This window comes from Idiotropiscis lumnitzeri, chromosome 13, assembly GCF_059441095.1.
Source record: "Idiotropiscis lumnitzeri isolate Australia: NSW breed Sydney's pygmy pipehorse chromosome 13, RoL_Ilum_1.0, whole genome shotgun sequence".
In the NCBI taxonomy this organism is placed as follows: domain Eukaryota; kingdom Metazoa; phylum Chordata; class Actinopteri; order Syngnathiformes; family Syngnathidae; genus Idiotropiscis; species Idiotropiscis lumnitzeri.
In genome coordinates, this window is record NC_142403.1 from 9,105,512 (window position 1) to 9,128,343 (window position 22,832).

General features: G+C 38.1%; 2 protein-coding genes across 3 annotated transcripts; one reads left to right on the forward strand and one right to left on the reverse strand.

Moving 5' to 3' along the window:
- gipc3 (GIPC PDZ domain containing family, member 3) lies at positions 1-9,770 on the forward strand. Its single transcript, XM_088313535.1, has 6 exons — positions 1-303; positions 3,993-4,178; positions 4,349-4,529; positions 8,045-8,154; positions 8,771-8,852; positions 9,584-9,770. The coding sequence occupies exons 1-6, from the start codon at positions 16-18 to the stop codon at positions 9,733-9,735; spliced, it is 999 nt and encodes a 332-aa protein (XP_088169661.1). The 5' UTR covers positions 1-15; the 3' UTR covers positions 9,736-9,770.
- Positions 9,771-12,242: 2,472 nt separating this feature from the next.
- On the reverse strand, positions 12,243-21,194 carry tbxa2r (thromboxane A2 receptor). 2 transcript variants are annotated; one of them, XM_088312295.1, is made up of 4 exons: positions 20,935-21,194; positions 15,882-16,745; positions 13,680-13,813; positions 12,540-12,705 (listed from the first exon to the last, which is right to left on the reverse strand). In XM_088312295.1, the coding sequence occupies exons 2-4, from the start codon at positions 16,677-16,679 to the stop codon at positions 12,681-12,683; spliced, it is 957 nt and encodes a 318-aa protein (XP_088168421.1). In that variant the 5' UTR covers positions 16,680-16,745; positions 20,935-21,194; the 3' UTR covers positions 12,540-12,680. The 2 variants fall into 2 exon arrangements, with proteins under 2 accessions (XP_088168420.1, XP_088168421.1); XM_088312294.1 differs by lacking the exon at positions 13,680-13,813 and having other exon boundaries at positions 12,243-12,705; positions 20,935-21,193.
- Between the last annotated feature and the right edge of the window lie 1,638 nt (positions 21,195-22,832).

Consider the following 22,832-nt stretch of genomic DNA (forward strand, 5'->3'; position numbering starts at 1 on the left):
GAAGGCACTGAACAGATGCAGAGCAGGGAGGCTATGAGCCCGCAGGACTCCAAGGCCACTGGGGCAGAGGCCATGGAGGGACACAAGGCCCAAAGCCAAAGTCAGGGGCGTATGGAGCCCACAGCGCCTCCGCTTCCTCCTCCTTCCCCACCACCAACGGGGCCGCCGGAATATCCGCGGCCGAGGCTTGTTTTCCACACGCAGCTGGCTCACGGAAGCCCCACCGGCCGAATCCACGGATTCACCAATGTCAAGGAGCTGTATGCCAAGATTGCCGAAGTTTTCAACATCTCTCCCTCAGAGGTACAAAACTGGTTTCATCAACTTCAGTCTGCTATTTTATTTAATTTCATCAAATCCTTTTGGGGATTTTTTTGATGGTTCGCATGAAACACTCATGAAGTGACTCAGCACATCTTTACATGGATCATGCCAGCACAATATAATCAATGGCCGCAACATCAGGTGTACATGTCCAATTGAGTGATATTCATCAGAAGAGGTTGAAGGTTGAAAAAAAAATTGCAGACCTTAATTAAGCATATAACATAGAGGGACATAATACTCATATAGAATACAAATATTTTGTTGGCATAATCAGCCAGAAACATTTATCCTTCTCTAATACGGGCGAGGGTAAATTTCTTGAACTTTCCTATATATATTCTAAACAGTAATCTCTGTTCAACATTTGCAAACTAAGTTGTACGCAATACTTTTTTGCCCCAAAACATCCAATTACCATAGTTGTCTATTCAACCCATTATGCGCAAGTGAGCACGCCCCACCACACCTGCCCACTTCTTGCTTTATTATTTAATTTTGGCCCACTCACTTGGTCCTCCACTGCAGCCAGGTCAGCATTAAATGATAACCAGCTCTTTAAAGTCATTTCATGAACTCATGTAGGAGTCAAAATACTGAACATCATATCAACAACCTCCATATAAGTTGCGATGTATGATGTCCAAATCTCAGCCTATTTTGGGGGTTATATGGCCGTACAGATGTGGTCCGCAACCGGCTGACGCAATTCAGACCAGATCTGGCGGTACATTGGATGCCGGATGTTTAGTGGGAGACAAAAGGTTGTTTTGTGCTAAATGGAAGTTCTGAATACACACACACACACACTCACTTGTTTCTCTCCTGGTCTCTGATGAGCTCATTCAGTCATAAATCTAACAGTAGCCATGTTAGATTTTTTGATGGATAGACAGCCAGAGAATGGGTAAGATGGCGCTGCCTCTGTTTCACGACAGACTAAACACACCATCAAAACCAATAACAACAGCTCAGTGGGACATCGCCAAATCTTTCATTCATGTTGTCACTGCATGGATCCAGAGGTTTTAGCAAAGTAAACACTGAAATCTAGCCCTAGTTCCCCATCAGCACAGGCCGCTGCCGGAATATCAGCATCATCACTGATATCATTCCACTTTCCTTTGCAGTCAATTATATATATATTTTTTTACCCTGGACTACACTGCATGATCACCATCATCAAAATTGTTTATGTACAAGTAGCCAACTGTTGCTCAGATGTATTTTTTAGGCTAAAGCAATGTTTGAGTATCCTTTTAAAATTTGGAAATGCTATTTCAGTGTTCATGGTGTAAATTATGAATATATTATGTAATTACTTTTAGGGGAGCGTTGTTTTTTTTTTGTTTTTGGCTGTTTTGCTCTTGCTCAGTTTCTATACCCTTGACGTACGGAGGTCCGCTGTACTGTATGTCTTGCATGCAGTGTGATGAACAAGACAAAAGTGACAGACAACAGAAAAGAAAAAACGAAAACACAAGCGTGCATTCAGACCATACTTCATTCAAAAAATGTTTAAATGCAAATACGCAACCGTGCAGTAACCGTATCTCGTGCCATTCGCTCTATTTAGACTCTTTTAATAAGAATTAGACTTAACAAATAAAGTAAATAGAGTAAAACACCCGCAGTGGCAATCTGCAGTGATATTAAGGCCGATATGAAGGCTTTTGCTATCGGCATTTCTTCTTGAAGGACATGCAGGAATGGAGATTAGAGCATGTATAATCCACAAACGTCAACCTTCAAAGTTCTTATCTAGAAGGCACTAGCCATAATTATGATGACGTGACTGGCTAAAGTTGCACAAGAAGCAATAATATCATGTTCAATGCTACAACTACGAATGACTTCAGCATTAAAATTAAAATCTTATGAAATGAGAATGCATTATGCTAATGAATACAAATAAATATTTATAATTTTCACGGTGTCCAAACATTTAGAACACACTTGCAAACTATAGTTAGAACTTAGCATGCTATGAGGGCCTTGACTTCACAATAACTTTCAAGGACTCAAAATAGTCGACAAATAAAGAAGCAAACTTTGGTCTTGTCCATAAATAAAAATCCTTTCACAAACATGTTTATGTAAGAATCTAAAACAGCAGTCAAACGTGTAATAAGGATATTCAAGTTAATAAGACGCTCAACATAGCTCTCAGGTGAACTGAACAGCAGCAGCTGATTTAAAAGTGCAGCAACATGACAAAAAAAAAGACCTTGAACTGTAGTCAGGCTTCAGTATCGCAGCTGAACAATATCAAAGCGGAAATACACTAGGTCAGATAACAGATAACAAATATCTTCTCTTGTGTCTTATGCAAAAATGTTTTTGTTTAACTGCACAATTATACATTTTTTTCCTCATTGCTGTTATTTTTCTTTGGAAGATTCTATTTTTTTTTTTTCTTCATAGACTTTAGAAAAAGTGAACCGTTTTGAACAGTGAATGTTACGTATTCATTTGAAGTAAAATTCAAAGTAAAACAGATTTAGGGGTATGTTAAACGCACCAGTTGCAGATGAAAATCAAAACATCAGCCTTTTCAGTGAGAAATAAAATTTTTAAATGAAGCAATTCATATACGACTATGGTTAGAAATACATTAAGGTGTGTTTAAAAACGGATTCATCACGAATGCCTACTATTGGCAATTCCTTTGAATATGTTTCCCCCTGCTGTTCAAAATCTATAAAGCACATTTCTGTTACATTACAGTACACTGTACCTAAAGTGTTCATATATATCGTAAACTATATTAGACTTAACAGTATAGTTCAGAGCACACTGGAAAAAAAAACTCATTTAAATTAGCTTAATTATAACAGGGTTGCAAACTGATACGCTTATTATTTTAGAGGGTAAGCGGGACATGACACTGAAATTTCTATCTTATATATGTATATATTTACACATATAATTATATGAATTAATCAAGCCGCATTCTCATTTTTTAGAATGAAATATTAATGACTGAAAATTAGTTTTGGGGTGATGGTGTTAAAATTGCGGCTCAGTCTTGTAGCCTGCATTATTTTTCATGCTATTGTATTTTTGTTAGTTTTTAATGTTAGTTTTTTTCTTGAATCACTGGAATCTGCTTTGGATCAGCAACTTGCTCATTGCATATACTATACCAAGTGAATAAATGTCAAAATTTGCTAATTCTACATTTGCCTATATAAAAATTAAATTCACTCCTGTTGCTTGCAAATGGGTTATTCCAATGAGGGGTTTCATCATACAATGAGGACAAAGATTTAACCTGTCTAAGAAGAAGCATTACATGTTTTCACAAGTTCAATAGGTATTATCGATTGAGAGTTGTAAAAAGAAATTTAAGTTTGTTTTAAGAGAGTTACACCAAGAAAATGTCTCTGATTCAACAAAATCAACTGTTGCAACTCACTACATGAGAATATCCTGAAACTCATTTCAGTATATTCATTTAAAAAGCTAATCTGTCGCACTCAGTATTATTTATTGATTTGATTTTTTTACAATTTCGATTTTCAGGATGTATGAATATTACACAGGAGTCAAAAAATATCTGTATCCTTTGTAGATAATTCGTAGTAATTGGTGTTTAATGAATCTGTGTTTCACTTTTAAGAGATGATCATTTATTGAGCTGTACCGGTTTATTTTCTGGGTTCCAGATCCTGTTCTGCACGCTCAACTCCTATAAAGTGGACATGCAGAAGTTACTCGGAGGGCAGATTGGACTGGAGGACTTCATTTTTGCTCACGTCAGAGGAGAAACAAAGGAGGTGGAGGTGACCAAGACAGAGGATGCATTAGGCCTCACCATCACGGATAACGGTGCTGGATATGCATTCATTAAGGTGAAAAAAGGCAGCAAAGAACATTTTCATTTCTGCACAGTGTCAAACATTTTGATTTTTGCTCAATATCAAACATTGACATTTTTGTGTTTCCAATTGCCGCTGAAGAGACACCAGGTAATTGGTCGTCAAAACTAAGTGGACTAAAAGTGGAATATTTCTCCCCTCAGAGAATAAAGGAAGGTAGCACTATAGATCAACTAAAGACAGTGTGTGTTGGCGACCACATCGAGGCCATCAACGACCAGAGCATTGTTGGATGTCGACATTATGAAGTGGCCAAGATGCTGAAAGAGCAACCAAGGGGCATTCCCTTCACGCTACGCCTGGTCGGACCCAAGAGGGCTTTTGGTGAGATACGCTTTATACATTGTTCCTGGATGCACATTAATGTTGAAAACATAGAAGGGCAAAGCACATTCTATAAATAATTACAACACAACTTTCACTGCTAAAGAATAATTAACATTACTGTAATTATAATAATATTTTGCCATACAGTATTGTAATATGATTTGTATCGTGTGCGCAAGGTTTGATAGTTTAAGAATCGATATTTGCCGTTTATATTAAGCCAAATTCACCATCCTGCCATGTAATTGCAAAATGCACCATAGCGGATACACTCGATTTTTCTTTACATTGAAATTCCTAACAATCCTAAACTTAAAGAAGCTTCATTCAGCTCTCGTGATAATTTAGTAGGAGGCAAGGCGCACAAAAACTATTATTCGTTCTCCGAGCAACAAATCAAGCAAATAAGACATTTGTCGATTATGAGGGAGTAAAATAATAAGGCCTTACAACCAGAGTCACCATGTGATAAGAGCCTAATTGGAAAGGCAGAATGTATACACCTGCAGGAAGTGCACCATACAGTAATTGTAATAACTAAAAACAAAAATACAAAACAAGACAGTAGCTATCATCCATAAGAACAAAACAGGAAGTGTGGCCATTTTCTTAGTAGTATTTTCTCAACTTGTTTTGCATAATGAGACCAAAAACTGCAAACCTATCTTTGGTCTGTTGTTTGATTGTATCAGCACTTATCTTTTAATATTGTCAACTGTGATAGATGATATTAGTTCTGCATTGTCTCAACGGTTGGAGGATTCTAACAGCGTGTAAAGGATGAACTGTGGGCCCAATTTATGCTGCATGGACCAAAGAGCAATGGTGTGGATAATGTTGAGACCGAGTTAGTCGTTGGTCGAATCGTAAGGACACGCCTTGATGTAGTACTTTCCTTGGCAACATCATCCTGGATAATCCAAACAACATAAAATAAACCTTTGGTTTATTTACACAATCCCTCTCCATGTCGGCTTCTGTTTCCCTTTCCCCGTCCCACAAATGTTTCTGTCAAATAGACCAATGGCATTATTTATTGCACTTGTTCACAACACATTGGAAAGGAAATTAAGCAATTCCGGTAAATTTTAGTAAGTGACAGTGCTTGGTGAATGGCTGGTTAGCAAGTTGGACTTAATGTACAGAGTTGCAGGGTTTGATTCCGGCTCCGGCCTTCCTGTGTGGAGTTTGCATGTTCTCTCCTTGCCGGTGTGGGTTTTCTCCGGGTACGCCGGCCTCTTCCACTTTCGAAAAACATGCATGGTAGGTTGATCGGACACTCCATATTGTCCCTATGTGTGTTGTGAGTGTGGTTAGTTGTTCATCTACGTGTGCCTTGCGATTAGCTGGCAACTAATTGAGTGTGTCCCCTGCCTATTGCCCGAAGATAGCTGGGATAGGCTCCTGCACGCCCGCGACCCTTGTGAGGAAAAACGCATGGATGGATGGATGTTGTGAGTGAATGAAGCTGACAGGGCTGGAGCCCTTGTGTTGTGAACCTATTGTTTCAGATGGGAAACAAAATGGAGAGTCAATGAGCTGACTTCCTAATAACAGGAAAAGTGACGTGACTGTGAGGCCTGTGTAATTGTCGAAAGGCTACTAAGGTCGAGATTGCATCACAAATACACTCAATAGTTTTTCTGCTCTTGTCCTTATCACCAAGTCACATAAAAGGTCCATAAATTCGGCTTTTCCTCATAAGGGTCGTGTCCTGGAGCTTATCCCAGCTGTCTTCGGGCAGTAGGCGGGGTACACCCGGAACTGGTTGCCAGCCAATCGGAGGGCACACAAAGACGAACAACCATTCGCTCAATTTCAAGTCTTCAATCAACCAACTATGCATGCTTTTGGAATGTGTAAGGAAACTAGAGTTCTCGAAGAAAATCCACACAGGCACGGGGAGAACATGCAAACTCCGGAGCTGAGGCCAGAATCGATTGCACGACCACTGCACTGTGAAGCCATCGTGCTAACCAGTCGTCCAGCATGCCGCCCAGACTCGAAAGGTTTTTAGAAAAAAAAATATCGACAAGCATGTCAAATGTAAAGTCTACGAGACCATCTCTGGGGCTGCAGTTGTAAAGACATTAAAGCACCACATGACCGCAGGAGGAACATTGATGTGACAAATTGAAGAGACAGATAATCCGAATAGTAAAAGAGCCCAGAACAATCTCCAAAGAAATGTCCAGGTAAATCAGTGTCAGATTTCTCCATCTGTCTCTTCATGGGAGACGACCAAGAATGGCAGCACTGTACTGATAAAAATAAATCATTAAGAAAAAATCCCAACAGCATGTTGACAAGCCAGAAAGCTCCCAGGGAAATGTCCGGTTTACAAATGAGACAAAAGTGGAACTTTTTCACAAGACACATCATGCTACAAAAATGAAGCATAGCAAGAAAATAACAATGTCCCTGCTGTCAAAACTGGAGGAGTCTCTGTTATGATCTGGGGCTGCTTAGCGACATCTGTCACAGGGTGTTTTGAATCTGTGCAGAGCGAACTGTGCTGCCTAGAGTCAGAAAGTTTGGTCTCAGATACAGGTCATGATCGTTATGAGCCAAAACACATAACTCAAAAAACACAAGAATGGCTAAGACCAAAACATTGGACTGCTCTCAGGTGGCCCTCTATGAGCCCAGATTTAAATCTTATTGACCATCAGTAGAAGTAGCAGAAACATGTCATCTGTGGAACGCACCCTTAAAAACCGGGATAAGTGGAGCAGTTTTCTTATTAAGCATTGGCTAAAACACCTTCTGAGAGGTGCAAAACTCTCCTTGGAAGTGACAAAAATGTTTCCAGCAATTGCCTTTAAAAGATTGTGAAAGAAAATAATAAGTGAAGGTTGCTATGATTTTCAACATATCAGTGAACTCTGACTCTGTTCATGTTGCTCATGATGCACACTCGTCCGAAGAGCATTTGAAGAGAGCTGGAACAGAGCCTTACCGTTTACTGTATCTGTAAAGTGCATGTAAATGTCACGGTTGCGAGACAGGAAAATGTGGAGACAGCTCTATCATCAGATCTAAACTCGCAATGACCCCCAGGCAGGGAATGGCATGTGCAACTGCTCATTAATTGATCACAATGGGAAAGTTGACGCTGACTTCGTCTAAATGTTCAGACTATTTTTTGTATTAAATTACTGGCAAACACGGAACAACAACAATTCCACAGAAGTCTCACTTACTATAGATGGATAACGGAGTTTTCCCAAATAATGCAATGCAGAGATGAGTTTCCACTCTCGGGGGAGCTTTTGGACTATCACTAAATGATGCTTTTGCAGTCAGCTGAAAGTGCCAGGTTTTTGACGGGAAATACAATCACTGTGCTTGTAAGTGACGCATACTCTTCTTGCGAGAAACATATTTTAGATTTTTAACTCCAAAAGTTTTTGTTACTATTAAAATATAGACATAAAGGTTAAAAAATGCCTGTAAGTATATTAACAATTGTTTGTGCTTATGTATGTGTGTGTGTGTGTGTGTGTGTGTAGACATGATTGGAATGCGGACCAAAGCACCCAAGTCAAACGAGGGCAAAATAGTCAATGGAAGAGAAACCCTGCGTCTTCGTTCCAAAGGTTCCGCTACCGTCCAGGAAGTGGTGAGTTTGCAGGAGAACGGTTGAACTAGAATTTACCCCACACCTGAAAAGTTTCTGCTAAGCATCAAATTTAACACACAGCTAACATCAACAAATTTGTCAAAGCCAAACATGAAGCAGACAATGTGCAGCTCTCAATAATAGTTTTTTTTTTTGCCTTCACATTTACCCTTAACGGGTCACTTTGTAATGTACGGCATCACAAATTCAGCTTTAAAAAAAAAACAATTAAAAAAAATTCTCAGCTTTAAATAAATTGTCAAAGAGAAATTGTCGGTAGAATAACAAAACGTGTGATTCGTCCTTATTACATTAGACCATGTAGGATTTGTTTTACACCTCTACAAATACAACAACAACAGTAAATATTGTTCAATTAATAACTCTCTGATATTGCCAATTAAAAACCGAGCTTTACAATTGTCGTAATGGCATAACTTGGCTGTTACGCTTGGATCTTTATACTTTAAAACTGGATGTTTTTCCATGCACTAAAATAAATTCTGAACACACATATTAAATCCTTGAATGTTATTTTATTTTTTTTAATAGCAGTCCAAAGTTGAATGCATAGCTTGTAATACGATTTTTAAACACCAGTACATTTTCCTCCCAGCAGAACGAGTTTGAAGAACGGGCCACCATGAAAGTGGATGACCTGCTTGAAAGCTACATGGGCATCCGAGATTTAGAGCTCGGTAAGACTGCCAGTAAAGTCAAGTATATGGATATTTGCACGATTTGTACCCAGAACAACGTTCTTCTTCTTCAGGGAAGAATTGAATTGTATTTGTGTACTTTTTTATTTTTGTTGCCATTTATCTGGACGAACACTTGTGAGGTCAGAGGTCACTGATATTGGATCTGAGAGAGTTCCTGTCCTGTTTTTTTTTCGTTTGTTTGTTCGTTTTTGTTGTTTTAAAATTGGAATGATGATCATGTAAAAAAATTAGCCAGTCCGTTTCATAAAACGTGCATTCTTTGCGAGATCTGATATTTCATCGGTACAAAATATCATAGCAATAACAGGCTTATGGGAATAAACAGATTTTGGATGTAAGAAAAAAGGAAAAATTATTTTTAGGTAACACTTGTACACTATGACAATGTTGGGGTTAGGGCACCTATGTTTCCTCATATTCAATTCTCACATTGACCAAAGCCCAATTAAGGTGTAGTAGCTCTACTTAGTGGTGAAGTTGCTACACTTTCAACAATTGTTCTAAATATGTCTTAAAGTTGTAATAACAAACAAGTATGAGACAAAATTTAATAGGAATATTCCATATAAATGAGATATGAATATGACATTTCACCTTTGTACTTTTGGTTTGAACAAACCGATCTAAAAAGTCATCTACGGTAATTGACACAATATCATCCAGTCATTTACTGAAATCTAAATGTCTGTTTTCCTTCATCTGTGCAGCAACCACCATTGTGGAAGCAGGCAAAGACAAGAAGAACCCCGATGACTTTGCAGAGGCTCTGGACTCTGTTCTGGGAGATTTCGCATTTCCTGATGTGTTTTTGTTTGACGTCTGGGGAGCAATTGGAGACGTCAAAAATGGGAAAATCTAGATTTGTTTCAAGACCATAGAGCTGCGCTCCCTGGCACATCCAATTATAAGAAGGCATTGTAGCCTTCTCAATTCTTGCATGAATTTTTAATTCATTCCTAAATGTTTAATGCTTGCATACATTTAACATTTATATAAGAATAACTTTCTTCTAAAACCATGGCAGGGACTGAAATCAATGTATGCTTTTTGGTTTGGTCTCTGATCATATTGTTCATATCGGAATCAGGATCTGACCACCGTGTATATTGTCACGTCAAATAAATAACACATAGAAAATGCATTCCATTTACATTACAGTACACTGAAATTTAATATGAAATATTTAGTAGATAAAAGATATTTAATCTTGTTTACAACACTATCAATTGCACACTAGTTCAGTTGTGTTTAGCTTCAACCTTCCGGACTAACAGATATTTTTCAAACTAATTAACATCGGCATATCTGCTCAAATTAAAATGGTTTCCTCTTGGTCGGTTACGATAATGACTTGAAAGCATCGGTCAGGAAATAACTGCAACAGGAAAAACTGTCGGTCTTTGATCACAATCAGGAAGTCAGATATGCCACAGTGAACTTCTGTGGAATTTTCACTTCATAGTCACGAAATCAAGAAATTAAGCAGGATTCTTTTTAAAAGGTGCATGGATGTATCTTCTTGATTAAGAGACATCGGGATGCCACAAAGCAGCTTCCCTTTGTTTTAACTTCACTTCTATTCATCCCAAAAAAACATTACTCCTGTAGGTTTGTCTCGCTCTGCAGTGGTAAACAAGGTGTACATATTATGCGCTGTAATGCCGCATTCATTATGACTTGCGTATTAACTGTGGCACATCTGTACATGTCTGATAGCGATGTTTTACTTTGACACGTTGTTCAGTACTGTATCAATGAACTTTATTTAAACACCTGACAAAGTGTGGCTCATTTCACACACTTGATATTATAGTGGTCAGCGGAAGCTATCGAGTGTCTCCACCAGACTGATGCATTTTGCTCAAGCATGTCGCATTCATACTGAATGAGCACGACGTCTCAGGGAAAACACATTGACCTTTTATTTTGTATAGTCACTCACAATTTCTCCAAAACATTCAAAGCTTACAGCTTCAACATCTTGGAGGGAAGAAAAAAGGATATTGATCCACAGTCCCAAATGGCACATTTTAGACAGCAAGCAACATTTTAGACACAACTAGTGTGTAGTTTATATTTACATTTAGATTTTGTTAATATTATCAATATTACTTGTTGTATGAGGATTCATGCAAATACACAAAAGGGTAGTTTAAGTATCCCACATTAAAGCTACAAAACATAGATTCCACAGGCATGTATTTTTATTTTTTTAGATACTCATTTCAAAGTAGCACAATTTGGAAATTCCTTTCCAACTAATGACAGACAATCATGCATACATGCATCTGAAAACAGAAACTCGATCATCCCCAGGTTTGTAAAATATGAATATGTGCATGTGCAAAGCATAAAGTCCCGCTTGTTCAAAGTGCAAAGTGTGTAGGAGTTGCAGCTAACCACAGAAGAATATTGGTTAAAGTTTCCAATCGAGAGGCGGGGTGACGAATCGGCATTGGGGTCAACTGTCTGATATCGTAGTGCTCTTTGTGAAGTCATTTCTTTAGTGTTGTGTGTTTGCTTTTATTCTGACCGGGTTCTTTCCAGCTCTCCTTGCCCCTTTTCTACTAATTGAGGCAACAGAGGCCAGTTGCCCAAGTTGCAAATTATGTGATTGCTAAAAAAAAAAGCAAGATTGCTTCATCTTTAATTGGAATGTTGGACAATGTACTGTATTTGCATTGCCTTGCTAGTATTTTCTTCTCATTAAGTTTCTTATGGAGCTCCAATACTATTTCCCATTAAGAACAAAAAGTGTAAAGTGCAGTCACTCTATGCACTCATGTGGAATGATGGGGAATGAGAGTTATACTTATCGTAAACGTGGAGAAGAAACGGTCAAAGGAGAGCTTTTTTCTAATGACTATTGTATGTTATTATTTTTTTTAGGGGGTATCTGACTAAAATCATGTCAATAATCTCTCCAATAACATTTATAGTCTTAACAAAGTGTGTCTCTCTTATTATCTCCTTGCTAATTATCTATTATTAATAAATAATTAATTCTAACGATGAACTGGTTTCAGGATCTTAGGCATCCGTCAAACAGACATGATAAGTGATTTTGCATCAAGGAAGGCCAGAAGGAAACATACAATAATTTCACAATCCTTAATATGAAGAAAAGCAAACACACTGCGAGACAAAGGCAACATTATTTTATTTAAGTACGCTTAAGTTATATTTTAAATTGAGCATTGCATGATTTTTTTTTTATCTTCTATTTCCCTAATTAGAAAGATTCGTTACGGTTGTACTATTCTTATTGATTATATAGTAATACAGTTGGAAAAAAATAAAAAAATAATATATATATATATATATATATATATATATATATATATATATATATATATATATATATATATATATATATATATGGTCCAGTGTTTTTCAACATAGTGTGTGTGTTTTAGTGATGGGGTGGAAGTCAGCACTGACTGCAAAACAGATCGTTACTGTGACCAAGCTTTGACTATTCTCTCAACTAGAGGTCAAGCATCTAAGCGGAGGAAGAAGTGCTTTCTTGGGTATGCTGTGTTTCATTTAATTTTTCATTCTGTCCCATTTCCTCTGGGCTAAGGGGCCTTCCAAGTGAAGAAGAGTGTGTTAATCTGTTAATGGTGCTCCTGAAAGTTTGGTTTAAGGTGGACCATTGGGACCACTGGGACCAGTCCATGCGGGGGTAGACTCTCTGTAATACTGCCCTGCGAAACAGTATATAGACCCATGGGTCTAGGATCTGGTTCCAAGAGGCAAAGCGCAGCCACAGCAGAAGATATATGACCTGGAGAGGACGTCCACTCAGCACAGTTTGCGCAATAAAGACCTTGTGGAGGAGGGAGGAAACAAAAAGAAATTAGCATGAATTAATGAGGTACCATAGGCAGGGTGGAAATTCAACAAAGGAAATCACACTTGCATTAATGACACCAAATGAAATAGATCAGATTATGATGGGAAATGAGAGCTAAGAGTGAAATTAGTGGAATTAATTGGATCTGCATGAAATGACCCTGGCCTGACCATTACAGTATGTCACTGTAACCTTTCCATGGCAGCTTTTTTTTTGTGCAAATTAAAAGATTGTTTCATTACACAGTCATCTGCGGTCAAATTGCAGTGACTTAAAATACACTGTAGAAAAGATGGCATTAACATAAATACTTCAAGCGGTTACCCGTGGAAACAGCAATCAATCCATGCCAAGTGACAATGAGGCAAATTTGACAATTACGCACTGTCAAATGTCTTTTGCCATATCATATTATGTCAAGAAATTTCTCATGCACATACAATATGCACATGCACATGCACTGCACACCCAAAATAACTGCTAAATAAATTATCCTCAAAAACTCATGAAAGTACCCTCTATGTATTTTGAAAATAATTCTCTGTATTGTACCATGATTTGTAATTTGGGCATTTTGTTTTTATGAAAATGTTTTGGGTGTTTTTTTTTTGGTAACTGCATTTTGTGAACAAAGTTGTGAGCAGAGTCGTCAAACTGGCAACACGCCATGTCAGCTATTATCTGAGAGCTGGGTCTATTATCTGGGTTAGTGGCAACTCTGAATTAGTTTAAATGCAAGTAGAAGACAAGCAGCATCACAAAAAGATGAGACAGCGGCTATCCCAATATCGCTGTGATTTAGAGGAGAACAGATGTTATATAAATGAATGACCTCATACAAGACATGTTTTGTTTGGCTTGCTGGAGTTCATGTTAAGAGGGGAGGCTGATGATTACGGTGGAACAATATAAGTCGTCTGACCTTTTACCCTTCACATTTCACTCGCCTTATTCGGGAAACGTGACACATGATGTATATCCAGGGGTCAAATATCTGATTGCAGGTGGCCAAGCGTATGTACAACAAAACTTTTTCATCTTTTACGGCTTCAGCAGTCGAAGAGTTCGCCAGAATATAAATCTGTGCAAGGTATCACACAACCAAGGTTAGACCGAGCTGCAGAACAAATATTGTATTTAATGGCTCTGTAAACATGACACCCATATATTTTGTTGTGTTAGTTATCATAAATACATAAAATATGGGATAAATCTTGATATGCAGAATGTCACATAAAAACGGTAAATAGTATCAGCAAATATTTTTTTAAATTCTTGAAATCCTATATCACCATATTCTAATCATGATGAAAGGCAAGGGCAATGTTTTAACGATAACATTCTTAACTGTCATTCAAATGTTAAAATGAGTAGTTGGCATTCCTCGCTTTGATGTTGGTTGATGGATGTGTTTAGGGAAGTGAAGGAGATTATGGAGGCTTTTTATCATTCTTAACTGTCATGATAAAATGGAAAAGAACTGCTGTTCTTAGAATAAAATGAAAAATAAAAAATGCATACCAATCTCTAACTTTAGCCACTGACTGAAGTGAAGCGCAGAAGGACAATGCTGCTTGCGCTTACAAGGTTAGCCTCATCACCTAAAAGTGTTAGACTCACAAGCACCCTCGCTTCCCATCCTTTAAGGGGAAGTCAAACCCCAAAGAATATTTGCCACAAAATATTCTATGCACCTTCACCCGGCGAAACATGGCATTCTAATTAATAATGTGTTTGTGCAATATGAGTTGAGCAGCAAAATCCACCTGTTTTTAGCCGCCTCAGGTGGCGGCCATTTTGTCACTTCTTTCAACGGAAAATGAAATCACCGTCGCTCAGGGCTCAGATAACGACCAATCACGGGTCACCTGGTTTCTGAAGCTGAGCCATGATTGGTCGTTAGCTGAGCCATGAGCAACTGTGATTTTATTTTCAGTCGACAACTAGTGGCAAAATGGCCGCCCCTTGAGATGGTTAAACAAGTGGATTTTACTGCTTTACTCAAATCTCTTATTCAGAAAAGTTTTGGGTTGATTTCCCTTTTAAAACTCATCTTAAAACAATTTTTTTTTAGCTTTTGACTCAACATGGGACTCAGCTTTGGTTTGACTCTTATTGTGGGTTTTATTGTCTTCATTATTAATTTGTTTTATGGTTGGTTGTTGTATGACTTACATATTTTTGCTCCAAGAACAGCACTTTGTATACAGCGGTGGTTGTCTTAAAGTGCTCTATAAATACAGCTGAGTTGATTCATATTTATTTAGGCAAAGGTCACATAACCGCTGCATTTTTCATTTTAACCAAGTGAACTTGAATGGTATCAGCAGGTAGGACTGCCATGTACACTTTCCTACATTGCAGTTTATTGTCTTGGTCTATTTTGAGGTTCTACTGGAGTTGCAAAAACGTCAAAAACAGAAAGTGATGGATCATTGAAAGTCTCATCCAACATCACCTTCTATGGACCTCTGGCAAACGTTTGCAAAGCATTTGCTTTCAGCTCGCGCAAACTTGCTGATTTCTGATATCACCATGGTGACCGCCATGACGTACATTTTACAGTAGTTTTGCTGAATGCTGTTTTTTGCCTGTCAACTCGAGCGTTAAAGTCTCTCAGAAGATCTGCAGGATTTTAGTTCAGCTCACGAGGACGCTGCATTGCTGAGGAGCAATGAAGCATGTAGAGAGGAAGCACAGTAAAATCTCCTTGCATGGTATGCTGCCTCTTATGACAGTGCTGGTTAAAAAAATAAAAAAATAAATAAAAATAGGAAAAATAAAGATAGAAAATATCAGAATAGAGCCCGGGATGCTTTAGATGCCTTTCTGATGCGACAGTGATGCCAAATGAGAGTTGCTATGAGGAGTCCTTATAACTTTATCAGTAAATCTTTGTACGGTGAGATGATCCAGAGTGGAAACTCTGCTTGAAATGTACCACAAATGTTTTCTTATCTGTTCTTTCCAGTCTCAAGTCCTTATATAGGCAAGCATTTCCTATACGAAATTTAGGGACCATCGTATCATGTCTAGTCATGATTCTGTAAGTTTTTGTTTTTTAGTTTGAATTTTCCATGGATAATTGTCTCGACGGATGTATGCTTTCTGTGAAACTCAAGATTTCTGTCCAAGACAAATAGACTTACCAACATCGGGCACCAGCAGATGGAAGCGATGGCCATGATCAGGATGAGCTGCACCATCATTTCCACTTCCTGATCTCGGGGACGTTGCATCTTATCCTGCCCGCAGCACACCTTGATCAGCGTCACAACACTTACGGTGTTCAATACAAAGGACACAGCGATGCACGTCAACCCGACCATGGAGAAGAGCACAGAAAAGGTCAGGTCACTGCCCTCTGAGCTAATGTTGAAAAAACACCAGGAGCCTGGCATCTGCAAGTGGTAGCTCCCGACTCCCGTCAGAGGCAACAACGCTATGCAGCCGGCAATGAACCACACCAGCAACAACATGAAGACAGTTCGCCTCTTGGGCATGGTGGTGCTGCGTGCAAATGGATGGGTGATGCCAATGAAGCGTTCCAGCGCCATCGCCGCACCAAGTAGCAGCGGGCACAGTCCGTAGAAGACCATGGACATGCCCATAAAGTTGCAGAAATGGCAGTGTGGGTCTAAATTGCGCCAGTTGAAGTGCGTCACATGAAAGGAGACCACAATGCTGCCTGTGACCACCAGACCCATGAAGTCAGTGAACACGAGGCCGCCCAGGAAAATGAGGAAGGAAGAACGCGAGCTGCTGTGAGTCCGCTGGAATGACTTGATAAGAACCACAAAGGCGATGAGATTGGAGGTGATACCCAGCACGCTGAAGATGGATGAGAAGTAGGCAGAGGCGATGGTGGGCACAAACTTAAACGGAGGGTTGTTAATGGTGTAGCAGATTGGGGTGTCATTGGAGGATGGTTGGGCGGAAGTGTTCATGGTGTCCCGATGACGTGGTTCTGATTTTGAGGAATAATATCACTACGAAGAATATGGCTCTTCAACCTTAAAAAGAAAAACAAAATCCATCATCCATTTTTGCTATACAAATGCGAAAAATAAATGAAATTAATTAAATTAAATAAATTACACATTGACGTACACTACATTTGCATACACCGCCAATTTGCATAACAGAGTATTCATAATAAGGTTTGCTCCCAGTTGTCAAGTGTGTTTTAACATCCTAAATGAAAGTGAACAGTGTCAGACATGCATTCAAGAAAGGTTCAAACTATTAAATGATGTTTTAAAATTGTTTACGATCCTTTTTGTGTACAACAAACTAAATTTTGCAAGTAACTATGATCTGTTTAGCAAGTCCACTGATCTCATATACCGCTAAAGTATATAATTCATGGCATTTAGAGGTGCACAATTCTCATTACGCACCATTTTGAAGATTTTAGTCCAAGATTAAATTGCTATATTTTGCTATTTCTACTCAATAAAAAATGCCAGCAGATCTTCTCTTATAAAGATTTTATTTTATTTAGACTATACAACACACAAATAGAAAAAATTAAGGGTCGACAATGACTAAAAAGCTGTCAGGAAACATTTATGAGATGAATTCAGCCAAAATCAGGAAATACAGTCAGCCCATAATCCTCTCTCTAGTGATCATTTCTGACATTCGAGACACTGTTTTTTGCATTAAGTTTAGTTTCATTTCGAACAGCAGGATGATCTCACTTACGGGAATTAAATATATGGGGTGTACAAGTTCAACAGGAAAAAAATAATCTAATGTGGTGTTCAGTCAACAACCATTACACTGCGTACGATTATAACAAAGGTGATCCTTTTAGACTTGAGGAGGCATCTAGCTGAGCCCAAGGTGTTAAAAAGAGAGGAGGCCTGCTCCACCTGAGGTTGCTCAGGACGCACAAGCATGGAAGAATAGCTGCTGGCTTTCCAACACTCCTCTCAGAAGGTCATTGGTCGTTATGTCTCTTCCCAGAAGGATATTTATAAAATCCACTGCCTCAGCAGATCGAGAAACATCATCATGGACAGATCACATCCTGTTTCCCACCTGTCTCACTTGTTGCCATCTCGCTTGACAGCTGGGGCGGAACAAACTATTTCACATCCATAACCCAACCTCAATTCGGCATAATTCAGAACAGCTTGCTTCTAGACACATTTTCAAAAACCATCAGCTCACAGCAAATTTATAATCTACTTAGCTTTGCAGTTTCTTACATGACTGTGGGAAGACAGTCGGAAGACCCGACTATTTGTACACAGCAAAAATTAGAGTGATAAATTGTTGATTTTAATTCAGTTTAACTCCATACGTGTAATTGAATTGAATTAATTTCACTTCATTTCGGGAGTTAAATGGTGTCGAGTTGGTGCAATTTCATAGACTTGATCACATAAGGCTCTGCTTTTGTGTCCAAGGCAAGTCTAGCGCAGCTAGTTGTCTAACTAACACAGATGTTTGTTCGACCTCGTGTTGTTGGTTTCGCAGATGTGTGCATGCAGACAGAAGGATACATTTAAAAAAATGTGGCCTGCGCTGTTGTGGGTGAGAATACAGCTGCGTTGATTCACCGGAAATCACAGAAGACAAATCTTATATAAGGGCTTGACGAAGCAAGACCGGAGGCGGATTTTAGTCTGGCCCACTAATTGGCCCTTGTGCGTGTGATGTGGTCAGAGGCGGCCAAAAGTTCACCACAACCAACTCGGCGAAATGAGAAAACGTCAAAAATTGCCCCGAAGTTTTTCAAAAGCGACACAACCAACTGTGTGTATTTACTTGCATTGAGCACATTCGTGGAGAAGAAAGAAGACGAATGAAACAAAGAAGGAGACAAAGATGAAGAAGGAGATGAAGAAGAAGAGGGGGATGAAGAAGAAGTAGACGAATAAGAAGGAGGAGGAAGGAACGCAGCACAAACCGAACAAGATTAAACAAATATTTTTTGTGTTTAAAGTGGTCCACACTGTTTCATAATAAATCATCGTGCGTTGTCTTAAAATAGTTGTTTGTGCCTTCAATAGGGATTCGAGTGGGCATGTGCATAGAGTTCAGATATTTACACTCAGAGCAGAATGAAATCTTTTAATGCTGTTCAGCACTCATCACTGTGTTAGACAGCTAGCCTGTGCGTGGCACAAGTGCACACGTACAACGTGTGGTCGCCAAACCGTTAACCCACGACGGTTTCACGAAACACTTTACACCATAATAAGGCCATAATGAGGTAAGCAGATTTGAATAGTAACTGCGATTGGCTGGCAAACAGTTCAGTGCCCGAAGACAGCTGGCATAGTCTCCAGCACCCCCCTGCCGCCCTTGTGAGGACAAGCGGTACAGATAATGGATGGATGGATTTGCCAGCTAATGATTTCTTATGAAAAAAATGAAAAAAAAAACTCTGCCGTTTACATCTTCCCGTGGCCGTGTCACACACAGATGCTTTTTTTTTTTTTTGTGGTTGGGGGCGGAATGAGGTCTGGGGCCAACAATTTGTATGAATAAGGCCAAAAAACGGTCAAGTGCCGACCTCTGGTCATAATTCTGGACAGCTTTGAATAAAATCAGTGATGCACTATCAATTTAATATTGTAAATGTCATCAAGCAATTATCTTTGCTCTTGGAAATGCAAGTTTATTTATTTATTTTTTATTTTTTTTTTCTAAAAGCAAGATGTAATTATTATCAACATTTGAAAATCTTCCAAGTGCCATACTTCTCTCTTTCTTTATTTAATGACATTCAGAGACTTTGTTAAATGGAAGTTTAAGATGGTTCACCATTCTATAACTCTAACAGCATTCCAGAACAGAGTGGTGCTGAAAGGAGGTCCCATATTATCAGGAAAACACCTTTATAATAAGTATATTTTTTCATGTTTCAATCAGTGAAAGCATCTATCTATCTATTTATGTATTTATTTATTCATTTTTACCAGAAAATCTTTTTTGTAAGTTATTCAAATATTTACCCCATTGGTGTTAAAAATAATAACAAAAAGAAAATTGGTAGTGTTATTTGATTACAATATTAAAGAGGTTCCATAAACTACATGTAATTCAAACATAACTAAGAATGAGAGTTCAATTTACAATAATCAGGAGTTCACTTTTAACTCCTGAGAAGAGTTTAAAGGACAACTCTAGCAAAAGAGTTACTTTAACTAAAAGTTTGACTTGTTTTGTAACTCTCAGAGAGTTTATTCCTGAGAATCAAATTTGTGGTCATTTCAAGCAATTAACTTCCCTCCACTGGACAATTCAAACATGATGGTGCTTGGCACCAAGTACAAACCTTTTAAGTATTCCATTAGACAAAAGTGCCTTTTATCTTAGAATCAATATGCCAGTATGTCATATTCAGTATCGCTTTAATGAGACGTGCAAATTGTTTCCCACTGAAAATAATAAGAAACCGCAGAAACCTAAATGTGTACGTTGCCTACAAAATGCTGAGATTAAGCTCATTTTAAGGTTGTATTCTGCAACTGTCCTTGTTTATATTGTCATTAAAAAAATATTAGTGCGCCTCTATTGCTCACGCTTACTGCAATTATATTCCCTATAACAGTGTAGATTAAATATTTTAAAGCAAACACCACCTAAAAAATAGAGTGGAGGAAAACTTTGATGATTATTGGGTATAACACGGAGCTGACTTTGACCAATACATTCTTATTCTTATTTCTATTAATTTAGCAATACATTATTGTACTATTCCGGCAGGACAAAGACATTTTTACCAGTTTCCCAAATTTTATAAATTCCTTTTCTGGTCTAATAGTTATCAACTTTGGAGATTCCATTCTATGAAATCAAATGTGACTTTTTTGTCGCTGTTGTCAACATAGTGTGGGTGTGGTTATAAACCATTGATGGTCAAATTGGTAAAATGTACAATTTTCAAGAAACGCCTGTTGTGCATGAACACGGAAACAACTAAAATAAGTTGTTCAAGGTACAGATGTTTCCTTGAAGGTTGCGGTGTTTCAAGGCTTTCTGTCAAATTTATCCCCATAACTACTACTGCTGGTAGTAATTTTAAGAAATACAGCAGAGTCTCTATTTAGCCGAGCTCTTGGTTGAACTCATGCGTTGATATGTAACCTTTAACATAAGTATGACATTTATAAGCAACATCACAAATTCTAACATAAAAATGTTGTGCATTTGAGGTGGGAGGCAAATGAGTTTGTGTCTTACCATTAGCGGGCCTTAGAAGCTGACTTTGAGTTCTCCATCCAGACAATCAAACCGCTTCTCATTAGCCATGGATCTAACGCAATGGCCACAGGAGACGGGCAACCATTTTCAATGTGTGCACCTTGTCAAAGGAGAGTTAGAAAGGAAAACAATAAATAAATTGAAAAACGTAGTGTCACAACACGCTTTAACAATAACCCTTCAACATCTCCTTTCCTCTGCTTGCTGCTCAGCTGCCAGCCTCTCAGATAATCATCTCCCCCTTGAGTCATGCTTCCTTTGGCTCCTTGCAAAAGGGGAAGGGCTTTGGGAACAGACACAAACTATTTGAGGCAAGATTGAGCTCCACAGAAAATGTTCAAAGCATAAATAAGACATTTATAAATGGTCCACAGGGGGAGAGGCATTTGTCTCATTTTCACTGTTGCATAGATACGTCATCCTCTTTCCCCCCTTTGTACCCATAAAAGGACACCATTATGATCATATAAGCAATAAAAACAGCTTATGTGTATGCAATAAAACACAAATGCATTAAAAAAAAAATCATCACATTTACAATAAATTTGGGTTGCAATAGAAAAAACAGCAAATGATTCCATTGTTTAGTTCTTATGTACACAATAATTAAATTAAACTTTTTTTTTTACATTTTCAGAGTAAATGTTTTATGCTGACTATTTTACTCTCATCTTTTTTCTCTCTGTTCACTTGGACCAAATATAGTCTTTTTAGAGTAAAATTGACTTTACAAAATTTATTTAACCACTTTAGTGGCGAGGGACACATTCCTGAATATATTCAACTTTAAATGGAAGCAATTGGTTCTATTAGATGGTTACCAACTAAAATATTTCAGCTTCAAATACATCAGACTCTTCCATTAGAAATGAACCACATTCTTTCATCAGTGTGAAAAAGTATTTTGTCGGCAACTTGTGCAAGACCTATGCTGTTCCCAAAAATAAAGGGTATTTTGTTAAACTATTAATTGATTACAAATACATATATATTCAGCTGTCTAGGCTAGCAACACTAGATGGCGAGAATTAAATGCTACTCCATTAGATGGCAGAAAGAACAACAAACCTGTGTATCCACCTGATGCCATTCATAGTTGGTTAGTTAGTTAGTTTACATCTTATTTAGTGTCTTGCACCATTTCAGGTTCCCAGACCACATGGGCTTATAAGAAACAAAATAAGACTACAGGCAGACACTCACAAATATATCAAACAAAAAGATTCCCCTTATGTCGCATCCAAGCATTTAACAGAAACTGAGCCAAAAAGTGGATCAGACTTGAACAGATACTTGAGTCTTTCTTCCTCTGACATTGCAAACTAATATAGAGTCACATCAGACAGTGTACAAAATAATTGCCTTCTCATGTCATGATACAGAGGACAATAAAACAAAAAAAATGGAATTCTCATTCAATATTATTTAAGTGACATTTAACAACATGTCCGCTCCTTCCCTGGATGGTGTTGAAGTGACCAGTTTCCAGAGACAGAGTACCGGACCTCAACAGAGAGCACACTGATATCAGGGCAAGTTCAATGCGACATATGGTTCAGGGCTAAAATAATATTTCACCACAATATGTAAAAGTTGGTTCTCCAACATTGCATCTCAACTTATTCCAATGGAAAAAAAATCAAATAAAATAAAAATCCGACTGCCCATTCCAAATGTATTAATTTGCTAGATTCCAATTAAATATTTAAAGACTTTACACTGAATTTGTAAATATGTGAGTAAATTGTGAGTAATTTAATCATTTGTGTTTTTTTTTACATTTCTGAATGGTCATGAACTCATGCAAAATGGGTGAATTGCCTCATAAGTTGGGAAACACTTTTTCACATCTTGAACAGTTCCATATTGAAAAACTG

Bases quoted from the DNA above. Each gene is read 5' to 3' on its own strand.
- tbxa2r (XM_088312294.1), bottom strand. From the start codon at position 16,679: ATGAACACTTCCGCCCAACCATCCTCCAATGACACCCCAATCTGCTAC. The intron at 12,706-15,881 runs GTAAGTCTATTT...CTCCTCCACAAG, and splicing joins TCTGCTGGTGCCCGATGTTG to GTCTTTATTGCGCAAACTGT.
- gipc3 (XM_088313535.1), top strand. From the start codon at position 16: ATGCAGAGCAGGGAGGCTATGAGCCCGCAGGACTCCAAGGCCACTGGG. The intron at 4,530-8,044 runs GTGAGATACGCT...GTGTGTGTGTAG, and splicing joins CGGACCCAAGAGGGCTTTTG to ACATGATTGGAATGCGGACC. The intron at 8,853-9,583 runs GTAAGACTGCCA...TCATCTGTGCAG, and splicing joins CATCCGAGATTTAGAGCTCG to CAACCACCATTGTGGAAGCA.